Genomic DNA, 15,179 nt, shown 5'->3' with positions numbered 1-15,179 from the left:
TCAATAATCATCCTCAAGATCAACAACATATCATCAAAATGAAAATGAAAAATCTGCAACATTAATTATCTGTATCATACTACTAGTATTTCAATGAATCGCGTAGTAATCGTCAATGTTCTCAGTGAGACAGCTTCTTCCAGGACGCGTTTATTCATCGTGTTATAGGGGTGTTCGTCTTATATTATTTCAACGTAACTATTAAAACACGGCTAAATTCCGTGAGAAAAAAAAAAAAAAAAACGCAATCACTTTTCATAAATATGCCAAACACAAAACATTTCTGCTAATTTGTATCAACTGTCGTGGAATTTTAATTTTTCCTTTTTAATCTCCCACACAACAGTTGGTATGCTCCACACCCCGCCGTTAGCCGTTGTTGTAGCTTCCGTGTGGTTGCCAAATTGGTCAAATTCACGCAATCAGAAAGTATTTAAACTGTAAACCAAACTTTATCCCGTTTAGGATTTATATCACTTGATACACTCTACGAAATGGTGTGTTTGAATCAAATGAGTGAGCTATACAGCAAGAGACATGAGTCACCCTGCCAGGATTGCCCAATATAAACCCTAAATGCAACCTTAAGCAATCGTGTTGCAGTGAAATAGGGATCCACCTTATAAACATGTGAGTTGATTAAAAGATTGAGCAAAAACATTTGACGATCAGTGTTTTGACTTGATTTGCATCCCTCGTAAGGCTGGTAAAAGTTGCACCAAAGCTTCAGAGAGAACAAGCTTCTTCTTCTTCTTTGCTTTTCTTATCCTGGGGTCTTATTTCTGCATTATGGTATTCAGAAGCTAACATAAGCTATTTAGTTTGCACTGGAAAAACCATTTGCTCTCACGCTGCAATATAATCAATCTTCCAATCAAATTAAAATTACAATGAAAATGGCTGATGCAATATTTATTTTTTGTTTAATGGACAAGTTTGTGCTTCGTCCAACGGACACGGGGCGGAAAATCATCCACAGTGTCTGGCAACCCCCGCCTCTCCGCTATTGAACAGATTTGTAGCGGTACTAACTAGCGACACACCAGCTTCCCAAAGCCTCGAAAAGATGCTCTTCAACGGGACTAAAGCGCCAGAACAAAGGTCAAGAAGTCTGGGAAAACTTCCACACAGTGGCTCTAAACTTTGATAGTCTCCCAGTAGCTTAGCCACTTCCCAGTAGTTTCCATAGTGTATGTTAGCATTGTTTTACAGCCTGGCTTTGGACGCGTTGTTTCCTCCTGCAGCGGCTCAGTCTGATGAATTCACCGAAAAAAGACGGAGACAATGATGTGCCCGTTAAAGACCCGGTGAAATACGGTGAACTGGTCATTTTGGGGTAAGTCTATGACCGTGTATTTGTAATACATCGGGGGGGAAAATAACGTGGTTCACACTTAACACGATGAACCGACAGCGCCTTGAAACCACCACCACTATTGTGAGATATGCTTGTTCATGTGTGATTTATCTACTTATACATGTGATTATCTGGGTATTTATTATTAATTCTTCATTCCTAGCGCACAAGATGAAATATATATAGTAAAAGTGAGTTATTGGGATAAGTAAAAGCTACTTGCTGGTGATTTTTATTTTTTATTTTTTTGCTATATTTCGTCATGTGTGGTGCGTCCGAGTGTCCGTGCTGTAGTGTGTGATGCTACTACGGGTTTCCTCAAGTGGGGGTGAAGCAGCTGGAAGGCTCAATGATGTCATCCTGAGCTGTAGCTCTGCTGCTACAAGTCGCACACACTGGGATCTGATAAACACACACATCCTGGCTCTCTGGGTTTTTTTTTTTTTTGTGTGTATTTTTTTTTTTTTTTATTACTAATTGATATGTTTCAGCCAGATGATCATCCATTCCAGGGATAGGAGGAGGAGGAGAAGCCATTCTTTTATCAGTCTCACAGGCTCACACAGTCAGACAGGATGTGCTGACGACAGCCACCAGCTTCCACAGCATTTCCAAGCCCTGCAACTTCCACACTATGGAGGGGTCTGCAGGGAGCAGCAATGCCACAACACACACACACATTCACACACATAGTCGTATCAAGGCTTGCACAGGCCTCCCCTTTGCCCCACAGAGCTTCCTGTGTATACCAAAGATAACTGACCTAATGGCCCGTCTCTTCCCCTCCGGCTGAACATGGAGCGTGGAGGCTGTGGCTCGCCTACAACAGAATACTGATTAGTCAGACGAGTGTTTGAACACAGACGGCCTTCACGTCCTTGGCTCGGGATGAAGAAGTGAGGGTTTTCTAGCATTGCGACTTAAAGACTGGGGAGTGTCTGAGGCCTGGATATCTTGTATAGAGCTCCCCTTCACAGTGTTTCGTGGTGTTTAATTTAATTTAGTTCAAGTCCACAAATCCATTGTTGAAAACAAAATCCTCTTTGTGGCTTCAACAAATATGGATGTCATTTCCTCTAATCCTTCACTTTAGCATGTTCTTAGATGATGGACAACATGTTATTGGATCCGAGGTTGATTAAGGCAGTGGTTCTCAATCTTGGCAACAATTTAAGCCCGTTTGTTGTTATTTTTACCCTTTTTTCTGCAACTACACCAAGCTTATTTTAACCTAGTTTCATCACATTTTTGCTAAATTACTCATATTTTTTGCCACTTCTCCATCAAATTTCAATGCCTTTCCTGCACGTTTTTTCCACTTTCAGGGCATTTCCGGCTAGGGATGTCCCGATACAACTTTTTCACTTCTGATGTGGTACCGATATTGCAGCCTTGAGTATTTGCCGATACCGATATTGATCCGATACGATATCAGCACGAATCATACATACTTTTATTACTTATTTTGTAGTGTGGAATGTTAGAAAAGGCTTGATCAAGTGATACTCGGAGAACAATAGTCAGCAACAGTAGGTATGAGGAAAAACTGACCCATTTGTTATGTAACCAATTGGTTACATAACTTTTAACCTTCAACATAATATCTGCAATATTCTACAATTGAATAAATATAATGTAATTTATATCAGAGATTTTAGATGCAGTCTGATAAAATTCGATATTCGTTTTCTGGCTGATATCAGACCGATAGGATCGGGACACCAATATTTCCGGCACTTATAAACCCTTTCCACCACTTTTCTCACCCAATGTTGCATATGTTGAACCATTATTGTCACTTTAGCCTCTTTTCACCATATTTCATGCTTATTTTTTGCCAATTTAACCACATTCACGATTTTCCCAGTTTAAACCAATTGTTCTTAATTTTGAAATTGCATTGTATCAACCCCCCTCTCCCCATTTCTGCCACTTTTTAGCCAATATTGACACTTTGAACCCTTTTCACCACAATTTGCAACTTTTAACCAGTTTGTGTGGTTTTTAAAACCCCATCTCACCTCACTTTCCTTCATTTTTCTTCACTTTTAACCCATTTTATTTCTGATTAAAAGAAGGATTGACCATATACTAGGACACAAATAATATTAAACTTCCTGGATAAAAGTGGATATTATTTAGATAAATGTGGTTATCACAGATTCATAGAACTATGGACCATCATTTTGCTGACTATATGGATGGGCCCCAAAAACCTCTTTCTTCCCCCATATAGATGGCCCTGTCTCCACATGACTGTTATTCAATCTTCATGTCTGTGTTCAACCACTTTCATATACAGTATAGCGGGGGTCCCTGGTCTCTGGCATTTTTATTTTGGGGGTCGCGGGCTGAAAAGGTTGAGAACCACTGGTTTAAGGGATTTTAAACCAGGCCTAGTACATCTGCAGTCGAAACAAACACTCTGCTCATCTTATTATCACATGCTCATCTCGGTCCATTTGCAGCATCCGCCTTCACCACGAGCCATGTGATGGTTTGCAGTGGCCGCCTGTCATTACTCATTACCTTAGTTAGGTCAGACACAGCACTTGGCTCTCATCAAAGCTCACAGCGTGCTCCCATCATGCACTGCAGACCTTTTACTGCTCCTCCCTGTGTGTTTCTCCAAGCCCAGGATGTAGCCCATGGTGTAGCCCAGTCCAGTTTAACCCCAGTGGTCTGTCGCATTCGTCTGTCACTCGCACACTCACTCACTTTTGCTGAGTGCTGACTTTTCACATAGCGAGCCCTCCCTTTGTGGCTTGTCCGTAACAAAAATAAACTCGGCGTTGGGCAGAAGGAGTTAATATTTCATACAGTGCTTTATAAGGTGCGCACATGCGTGATTCTTTCAGGCCATAGCTGCTTCTACACTTGCTTTAACCTTTAATTCTTTACTAAACATAATCTCACAGCCTCACTACTGCCTCCTGATGTTGTATTTTTGAGTGTGAGCGCTGCCTTTTGTTTTAAATGAAGAAAAAAAAAAGCTGCTGACTGTGTTTCTGTATTGATGTTTGTCACCCTGCTGCATTTCCTCTGTTTCTCTAACCAGATTCTCTCTCCAGTGTCCTTTTCTACTCTATAGTCTCATTTGATTAGGGCTGCCTTTTGAGCGGACCCTTCAGACCCCTGTCCTTTCAAGTCCCCGTCTCTTGATATGTTTTTTTTTCCTCTGAAGAGTCACAGTTCAGTTTTAGACCAGGGCTTGATTTTTGCATCATTGTTTCTTAATATTATTTAGAGGAAATGTGGTCTGTTTGATGTGTGTTTGTTTTTGTCCGGGTAATACAGCCACTCCTACAGTCACATTTTTTCTTTCTTACAGTGGAGCTCATGAAATATGTAATCGACGATACCGTAAAACAGTGGTTCTCAACTGGTCTCACCCTGGCACCCACATTTTGCCACAGACATTAAATCGCGACCCACTTTTTTTTTTTTTTAGAATTCAATCAACAAAAATAGCTGTTGAAAACACACATAAATCTCTAATTTTTCCTGTGTAACATGCATTTTACAGCATGCCTGTCAAAAAAAAGTTTCTTTCAAAATAAAATACAACATGAGAGACAATAAGCAGTTGAGAATCAGTGCCTTAAAACACTTTTTTTGTGCTTCAATTTGTTTTACCTGATAATTGAGTCCTTCAAACATAATGTCTGTCAACATCTATATATATATATATATATATATAGTCTTGAATATCAATATTTATCTTTTTTAGTTTAAGTTTTCTCATATTTTTTACTTTAAATGTTACTCCAACTTTAGTAAAACAGTATTTTAAGGCTTTGTGACTTACAAGAGATTCTCTGTGATTTGTTGGTATCAATGAAATATAATTTAAAAACAACAGTACTTTATCTGGTCCATTTTATTAGAAAAGTAAACTGAGTTTAACTACGCTGACTTGCACACACACTGATCTTGAAATGTCCTTTAAAAAAGCCACAGATATACCAAAGCCTTAAATAGGAATGCAAGTTGCTGAATATTTTTGAAACATGTTTTTATTTTGACATGACAGGCTTTTGATTCAATATAGTAGTTAATAGATGTGGCTTTAATGTTATTTTTGGTACAATATTAACTTGCTCAGCCAATAAACGACATTCTAATGTTTGTTTAGAAAATGCAGCCAAAAAAAAACCCCTAGAGAAAGAAACAAAGATAACGAAGCTTAATAATTAAATGCAATTTTCTTTTCAAAGAATTGTTGATTAACTGGTAATTCTGTTTACACTGTTGTAGCAGCAGGTGGAAACTTCTAAGGCCTTTTGGCTTTAATGTATAAATGAAGGGATGCCTTTAAGTTGTCCTAATTTTGTGTTAAATATAGTGAAAGAGAATATTTCCCATCGAAGGATGATATGAAGTGTTTCCTTTTAATCTGAGATGAAAACTCACTGCACAAATTGAGGTTGTGCATCTTTTTCTCATTGAGGATAAAAATGTAGTCAAAACGGTGATGTGACTATAATTTTTATTTTTTTTATTTTGATTAATACAGTATTTATTTGTTCTTGGCTGTCTTCAAACATGTACAATGCAATAGAAAGAATAAACTTTCATTTTAACAACCAAAAATGGAATGGACTGAAGCTTATAAACAGGAACACATCTACTTTTAACATTGGTTGGTTCTAAATTTACTTTGTTCAAAAACATAAACCCTTCTTAAATTGTACTTTCCTTTTCCTTGTTTAAAAAGTGATATATTACCCAAAGGAAGGCTTTCATTTCTTACTCTGAATAAAATCTTTAACACTTTTAACCTTACTAAATCCATAAGTTTTATTGTTCTAGAGTTTCGATGTTCGATAGTAGGAGTGTGTATTGCCTGGCATCTGGCGATACGATTCGTATCCCAATACATTGGTCACGATATGATATATCCCGATTATAAAGTACAAGGCAATTATTGCAATTTTTTTTAAATATATGACTTAAGAAACAACTAATCTGTAAATGTGTACACCTTCATGAGAACATTATGTATGAAATCTATTTTATTGGCATATTTTACACTCAAAACATTGGCCTTAACATGTCATGTGCCAACAACTTCAAATAAAAAAATAACATACAATCTGCCTGTGGCTTTTAAACCAACTTTGACTTTAGTGCAACTTAACTGAGGTTTATGCGTAGAACAACAAATAAATGCAGAAAGTTAGTACTTTCTTTTTAGATTTTATTGAAAAAACACAAGCTGGTCAACATGCCCAGGTTTCAGCACTTCTTTGTGCAGTTACAATGTCTGCTGCAGTGAAAAATACTTTCATGGTTAAATAAAGGTAATAAATAAATACAAAACCGATATGGATGCATTTTGAATCAATTCGAGAATCGCGCAACGTAATATTGTAAAAATATCGCCAAATCGATTTCTTAATGATCTCTTTTGTAATTTGATTAATGGATCAATATATGTTTTACATGCGTTACCACAGCTTTCTGAGCAATAGGCCAGGTAAGGTTTCTGAAAGGACTTTGGACCACAACCAGTGGGGATGTTTTTTTTGTTTTTCGGTGACCTTGAGACCCTTTAAGGCTCACTTGATAAAGCTACTGCTGAATCATCCACCTGTGAGAATATCTTTTTCTAAATGTTTCATTTTTCTCTTCAGGTACAATGGATCTCTTCCAAGTGGAGACCGCGGACGCAGAAAGAGCCGCTTCGCTCTGTACAGGAGGGCCAAGGCCAACGGCGTCAAGCCCAGTGCCGTGCACATTCTCAACACTCCACAGGACAGCAAGGTGTGTGTGTTTTGTCAGTGTTCTCTCTCTTCCTGTGTGTCAAAAGAAAAATGTCAAACAGGAACCTGATGAATATCCTACTTTGGAATGCATTATTACAACAAGTCATCAGACATTAAATAAGATTATGGTTCATGTCGTTATGTTAAGTCACTATTAGAATGAAAAAAGTCATACTTATAAGTGTGTGTGGAATGCAGGGTTGGGGTCAGTTATAATTGTAATTGTATAATTGATAATTAATTACAATTATGGCATAAATATAATTGTAGTAAAATAAATTGTTGCTGTCGTAATCGTGATTGGATTTAGATAATTGACTATGTAATTGTAATTGCCATTAAAATTCTATAAAAATTGTCAAATGTAATTGAATGCAGAACTGGGGAACCATGTTGCATTTCTACACATGTAGTTAACAGTTATTAAAATATGTTTCATATCAAGCTTTCCCACATTTTACCATTTAAAGAAAAATAAATAAATAAAATTGAAATCTAAGGGTATACTGACACAAAACAGGCTCAGACGGCAACACTAAAAATATTAAAACCTATAATTTCTTTAATTAGGAAGCCTAACCAATAGATAGGACATAAATTACGATGATACATATTTGTTTTTAGTGTAATTGACAGCTGATTTAGGACCCGTTATCATAAGGGATGCTAACAGAAAGCTAACACAAGAGGAAGGTTAACTTTTATTAGGGTTTTTATTTCAGGCTCAGTAATTGTGATTAATTGTAATTGAGAACGTAATTGTGATTGACTTTGAGGATTAAAAAAATAATTGCAATTTAATTGTAATTGGAAAAAATGCTGGTCACTGTAATCGTAATTGAATTGTAATAGAATATAGGTAATTGTAATTTACCCTAACGTTGGTGGAATGGATGCTTAAGTAGTGACTTTGGCTTTAGTTAAACAAAACTCACTTCTATACAAAGTAACCAGCTGTATGAGAACACAGGATGGTTTGTTGTTGTTTTTGCAGGCGGTTCACAGCAGGGGGCAGCACAGCATCTCCTTCACACTGTCCCGTAACCAAACCGTGGTGGTGGAGTATTGTCATGACAACAACACAGACATGTTTCAGGTGAGGCTCCAAACCCCAGACTTCTGCTTTCCCTTTGGTCTCTACACTGTTTGCAGCCATAAACAATCCCTGCTTTGTGCTTTAGGGTGTGTTATTCTAAATATATCCTGTTGCATAACAACTTCAAAATAATTGCAAGTCGAGGTCAGTTATTTTAGTTAACAACTGTAAGCAGAAATTGTGGCAAAGAAACGAAAGAAGGAAATCTATTTATATCCTAGTGGCGACGAAGAGTTTTTTTGTTTTTTTTAAATCAAAGCAATCAAAATATGACTGGTTCAAACTGCAGTATAACAACAGTATATTATGTTATGGTTTAATTTATTCAGACAACTGCCAGTCTTTATCAGAGGCGTCTGCTGATCGCTTTTATGTTTCCTTTGATGTGTCCCTTGATGTTTCCTCAAGTTGTCTGAATAAATGAAACCTTAAATAGTACTACTGACCTGCCACTAGGAGGCAAGTTCAAAAAATGTCTTGATTATGGGCGGGGCTCCTGGAGCTGTTAAGACACGCCCAATCTATAATTTACCTCGCCAATGAACAATAGATGCTATGTTAACTAGCGACTCAATATGCCTCTCTATTCACATTTCTCTCAATCCAACCTACTCACCACAGATTGCAGAGCCCACAGGTGCTAGTTTTTATAAAAGGGGCGAGGCTAAAGTGCTTGTTTGTGACGCAAGATTGTCCCAAAATGTCACATGATCTTGTTCTCAGCCAATAGCAAAAACCAGTTGTCATAGCGGGTTTCAACCCACAGAGGGCAGTTACTCTGACGTTTTACAATAAAATATGCGAATTTGAATTACTTTGACTAAAATGTTGAGAGCTGGACCAGGGTCAATAAACGGCACTACGTCATACCTAAATACATTTGTATTCAGCAGATAAAAGTGGTTTTGGGGTTTAGATTATTCAAAAAGAATCTTGAAGTATCCCAGTATGTTTGTTGCTTAAAGCTATCATGTGTCTGTTTGTCACCTGCAGATCGGGAGGTCGACAGAAAGTCCAATCGACTTTGTGGTGACGGACACCTCCGGGGACGGGAAGGAGGGCGAGGACCCGTCCGTCGCCCCGAGTACTATCTCCCGTTTCGCCTGCAGAGTAGTGTGTGAACGCCACCCTCCATACACCGCACGTATCTACGCTGCAGGGTTTGACTCGTCCAAAAACATCTTTCTTGGGGTGAGCATCTATCCACCGTCAGGAGTTTCACTCAAGATAAGATTATTTTATAATATATATATCATTATTTTATAAGATTATTCTCTGTACGCAATGCAGAGAACTCTGTAGATCAATATGTGTTAGAGTAGATCCTCCTTCACAGTCCTGCATTGACTCATCTGATTCTATTGACCCTGCACCACCAAACTCACTACTGTCTAATGCCTATGTTAAGGTTTTCTTTTATTGAGACAGCTTTTTTTCAGGAAATTTACCTTGACCTCCTGACAGTCTTCCTCTGAGGCATCTGCTGATCGCTTTGTGTCATTATGAGTTCTTGGCCAGCCAGACAGAACTGTCAAGTTGGCCACGCCCAGAAATAACTCTTAAGGATACAAGAAAATAATAACATATTATTAGAAAAGACAAATTTAACTTGCTGGAATCGTCTACATCATGGGTGTCAAAGTTATTTTTGTTCAGGGACCAATTACTGGGTAGTTTGATATCAAGTGGGCCAAGTAATTTAAACATTATTGTGCCCTAGTTTGCACTTACACGTATACATAAAACAGTAAATATGTAAGAAATCTACAATATCCAAGCAATAAGTGATAGATATCTGTCCCAACAGGATCTTCACTTTCAATTTCCTAGATTTTGTGACCAATTTATATTCAGGGATGTGTTAAATGCAGAGGACAAATTCCATTAATGTAATAACATTACATGGCCAATTAAAGGCTAATGCCCCGATTTAATCTTTAATCTTAATCTTTAATTAAGGGAAATACTGTGTCATAAATTGAGGAAAATTGAAGGATTTTGTAAGAATTCTGAGTTTTTAAGTTTAGCACTAAAATTGACTTCAAATCATGTGATATAAGCACCAGGAGTGTTGAGTTTCATTGACACATTGAATCATGTTTTCTCTGTAATTTTTAATTTCTCCTGCAGGCCGAATTGGATGCTCCAAAGTGGCCGAATTTGGCCCCCGGGCCATGAGTTTGACGCTTGTTGTATATCCTCTTTCCTGAGTCATCTAGACAGGAACTGAAATAAATGATTAACTAAAGTTGACCATGGGAAATGAACCAACTTGATATTTATTTAGTGATGAAAGTGTTGCTTTCTCTTAAACAGAAGCATGCCATTGTACTGCATGTAGTACTATATTTGATGCTCGCTGCTGCTAATGTAGCTAATGCGAATGCAATAGTTATTTTATTACATTTGGACTTAATGTTTTTACTTTTCTTTCCTTTCACAGGAGAAAGCAACCAAATGGAAGAATCCCGACGGCCACATGGACGGTCTGACCACCAACGGGGTGCTGGTGATGCATCCGTTAGGTTTCCCTGAAGATCCCAAACAGGGTCTGTGGAGGGAGATCTCTGTGTGTGGAGACGTTTACGCTCTGAGAGAGACTCGCTCTGGACCCACCAGAGGAAAACTGGTGCGTTCCTGTTGGGTTTTCTGACATTTTAAAATTACAATAACTTACCTCAATTATCCACGTTCAATTCAAATTACAGTGACCTGCATTTTTTTCCCCCAATTACAATTATTTCTTTCCCCTGAAAGTCAATTACAACTACGTTCTCAATTACTAAAGTTTCAATTACAATTGATCACAATTACTGTGCCTTTAAGAAATAACCCCATAAAACGTGACATTCCTCTTGCATTAGCCTTCGGTTAGCGTCTCTTATGATAAATTGCCTTAAATCAGCTGCAAAATACAGTAAAAAATATAATTTGTGATCTAATTTGTTTATCATCTATTGGTTAATTTGTTATTCTTACTTATCACTTAAAATCAAAAATCATTGATACTTTATTCATCCCAGTGAGAAATTGCTTGTGTTACAGCCATTATTACTACAGATATTTACAACCATCAAAGCTGACAATTACTGTATATACAAATATTTTTGGCGTGGGCGTCTGAGCCTTTTTGTGTCCGTATACCCCTCGATTTTTAACAGTAAAAGGAAAAAGAAAAGTCACTGGTGAAGTTTATATGAAACACATTTTATTGACTTTTAACTGCATTTGTATAAGCCATAGAACTAACATGGTTCTCAAGTTATAATTGACAATTTTTATAGGATTTTCATGCCAAATACATTTACAGAGTACATTTTCTTAAGTCAGTTACAATTCAATTATGATTACAACAGCAGCAGTTTTTTTACACAGTAATTGTAATTAATCATCAATTATGCGATTACAATAATAATTGACCCCAACCCTGCATCACACACACCTGTGTGTCCAATGCTCACCGTGTGTGCGTGCGTGTGTGTGTTTATGCTGCCCTCAGGCTGAAGGGGAGAGCAGTGCACTCCGTGACGGCTCCCTGGTTGACCTCTGTGGGGCCACGCTGTTGTGGCGTACAGGCGAGGGGCTGATGCGCGCCCCCACCCTGCGTCACCTGGAGGCTCTGAGGCAGGAACTCAATGCGTCTCGCCCTCAGTGTCCCGTGGGCCTCAGCACTCTGGCTTTTCCGAGCCTACCACGCAGCCACAGGTGCAGTGTAACGCTATCCCTTACCAACAATAAACGTGGGGGTTGAAAGTAACTTTTACTTTGAGTACTATTTAATTAAGCTACTTTTAGAAGAATGTGATGTGTTGTCGTTTCAGCCTGGAGGAGCGTCAGCCCTGGGTCTACCTCACCTGTGGTCACGTCCACGGACGCCACGACTGGGGTCAGAGATCAGAAGGCGCGGTTGTCCCAGCGGAAGGTGAAGGCTCCACAACACGCAGAGAATGTCCGCTGTGCAGAAGCGTGGGCCCCTATGTGCCCCTGTGGCTGGGCTGTGAGCCGGCCGTGTACGCAGACGCCGGCGCACCCACGCACGCTTTCGTGCCGTGCGGCCACGTCTGCTCCGAGAGGACAACCAGGTATTGGGCCGAGACCCCGCTGCCCCACGGGACGCACGCCTTCAGACCCATCTGCCCCTTCTGCTCCTCGGCCCTCAGCACCCCCGGATGGACAAGACTCATCTTTCAGGGCCCGATCGACTAATTATTCCACCTCAGCACCACAGAGCATCAGAGATGTGGATCAGTTTGTAGACATTGGTTTGGATGTAAAGCGACTAACTTAAGTGTCACATTCTAATGCTGCGTTCACACCGTGCTTCTTGCGAAAGCTTCCACAGGATTGAAAATTGTAAAGGTAAAGAAAACTGTCCGTGTCGTAGAGCTCCGGGTGGTCACACACCGCCACAATTACTTTGTCCTCCATGCTGAAATTGGTGAAAAGAGCAGTGTCCTGACGTCATTGCCAAAAGACTCAGATTGGCTTTCACACGAATCATTCGCTGGAGCTCAATATTTTCAACTCAGGCGAATGACAAATGTCACGGAAAATCGGGAGCGCGCATGCCGCGGCCAATGCTGTTACCGAGCGGATCAGACCATCCCGCCCAACAGGAGAAGAATTTGCCTCTTAACGCGTCTATCCCATTGACTTTGTATGTAATGTGGTCGCGCAAACATTTCGTGATGCGTCCTGTGTGAACGCAGCATTAGTGTGTGTGCTCAACATAGTGTGACTAAATTAAGCTTGGCAGGTCTTTAATGTCGTTTATCCCACAGTGCTTCTTGATTGGTTTAAATTCAGGAAGAAAAGTGAAAGAAAAAGGTGGTGGTGTCGTAACTCTCATTGTTGTATCATAATTTTTTTTTAATCTAGTTAATATTATTATTATTCTTTTAGATTAACAAACAGTAACACTGCAATAACCTGCTGACCTGTGACAAGCTTTTTAATCCATCATTCCTAAATCTTTCTTCTTGGATTAAATGGCATAGTTACATAGTTGTGTTCTTTTTATGTTTTTTCTTTTAATTTGTTTTCCTTTCTCCCCTTTTTTAAATAATTTTTCTTAATTTCTTCCTCCCCCCCTGCCATTTTTTTCCTTCTTTTTTCCCCCTGGGGAAAGAAGTTTACAGTATATTCCAGCATTTCTTTAAATTGTGTTATTTTACAGAGTCTCTGGCCTGACTGAGGGGAAAATTAACAAAGTCCATCACATTTTTTAATATCTGCAGTTCTCATCTTTTGCCCTCGCATATCGTCCTGTTAAACCTATGCAGAAAATCCCCTCTATGAATAAGAAGTGTGCAGTCAGGAGGAACCCCCCCCCCAAATGTACTGTAGATCTGATTCTAATTATGAAACAAAAGGAGAAACTGGGCAAGCGTCCCTCCATAACTCTCTGCAGCAATAAGACCGCTCCTCTGTATAGATAAGCTACATGTTGTGTAATGTGAAGCAGAGTGTTTGAGCCAAATATGGCTGAGACAGTTTCCAGGTTCAGGGCTCGACCAGAAGTGTGTTCAATGCAATGGATTCAGTTTTGTGTGAAGGAACCCATCTATAACTCTTACCCCGAGGTTGGGAAAAATGTTTTATTTGGGGGGAGAAAAAAAACCACAACACATACACTGGAAAATAATCATATCACACAGTGGGAAACAACACTTGTAAATCTTAAAGACTGTATGACGTTGAACTGAGTTGAAACTTAGGAAAAGTTATTTTTGTGATCCTAATTTAAGGTTAACAGAAAGTACAATGTTTTGCTGACTTTTCAAAGTGAATGGATTAATTTTGAACACGCTTCTGGTTATGACTTGTAAACGGGGTCCCCTTAGTGTGAAGGAGTGTCAGCTAAACTGTGTGTAACCTCAGCAGATATTCTCTCTTTGTTTTAAAGAAACTTATTTTGTTAGCCAATGTGGGTGGGTTTATTTTTTTTGCGACTGTGGGAGGGGGTGGGAGGGTTCCTTTGGATGTTCAGTGTTCAAAAAAAACAACAAAAACTCTTAAAACAACTATTTTTCTATCAGATGGTTTTTGTTTTTTTTTTTTTTGGGTGACGTATTGTCACTGTGTAAGCAAGTGGTGTGCGTTTCCAAATAGAACCTGTGACTGGGAAAAACATTGCCAAAACTGTGTCCAACTAAACACACACATGCATATATAAATATCCAGTATATACTAAGCTACCGTACAACATTGCCCAGACAATGAATGTAGCCAAATACTCGGGCTATGTTAAGCCTTCCCTGGTGCTCCTATTGAATGGTCTATATTGTGATACTATTTTTGTAACTGAATATTATTGTGTAGCTTGGTGAACCAGCTCGGGTCTAAGACTGGTCATCCTGATAACAGCCTCAAATGTGGAAGACATGATCGATGATGACACACCCACGTGGAAAATAGTGTTTACTAGCTTGCATGTGTTGATCATACACACTGTACTGTATGTACACTACACAAACACACTTTGCACGGTGGATTAGCGACTGGTTATTCTTACTGAGAGAAGTTGTCTTCCCGGTCCTTTGTTGTTAGAACTTAAGCATTTCTGCATTTTTCCTTCTTTTTTTTTTTTCTGTAATTGAGAAGAAACAATATGCTCATAAAGTCCACTAAACCCAAATCACTGAGGAAGAAATGCTTGACTTGTTTACATTTTGTATTTATGCTCATCGTGGGATGTTTAGACTCGCTAAAGTCAGCGTACTGTAGTCTGTGGCATTTTTCAGTTGGACGGCCGAGTGAAAGGCGTGTAGTGTTGGTGGATTCGTGACGTAGAGTTGAATAATTACTGTATCTCAGGATGAGTCATTCTAGACTACTGCGGATGATGCACAGCATGGTAAAAGTCAAGTCAGTCATGTGACGTCTCAGTGCAAGTCACGCCAAATCAAGTGGAACCCGTTATCGGGAATAAATATAGAGAAATATATACATGTAACGC

The 15,179-nt window shown here is 39.0% G+C and overlaps 1 protein-coding gene across 1 annotated transcript; it reads left to right on the top strand.

Annotated features, from left to right (window-relative positions):
- The first annotated feature begins 1,006 nt into the window (after nt 1-1,006).
- LOC114457521 (E3 ubiquitin-protein ligase pellino homolog 2) lies at nt 1,007-14,167 on the top strand. Its single transcript, XM_028439446.1, has 7 exons — nt 1,007-1,336; nt 6,994-7,123; nt 8,120-8,221; nt 9,215-9,412; nt 10,665-10,850; nt 11,721-11,926; nt 12,043-14,167. Exons 1-7 carry the CDS (start codon nt 1,257-1,259, stop codon nt 12,425-12,427), a joined length of 1,287 nt encoding a protein of 428 aa, XP_028295247.1. The 5' UTR covers nt 1,007-1,256; the 3' UTR covers nt 12,428-14,167.
- Nucleotides 14,168-15,179: the final 1,012 nt, after the last annotated feature.

This window comes from Gouania willdenowi, chromosome 24 (assembly GCF_900634775.1).
Source record: "Gouania willdenowi chromosome 24, fGouWil2.1, whole genome shotgun sequence".
NCBI classification, from domain to species: Eukaryota; Metazoa; Chordata; class Actinopteri; order Blenniiformes; family Gobiesocidae; genus Gouania; species Gouania willdenowi.
The sequence above is the reverse complement of the archived record's forward strand: the minus strand, read 5'-3'. Positions and strand labels throughout refer to the sequence as shown.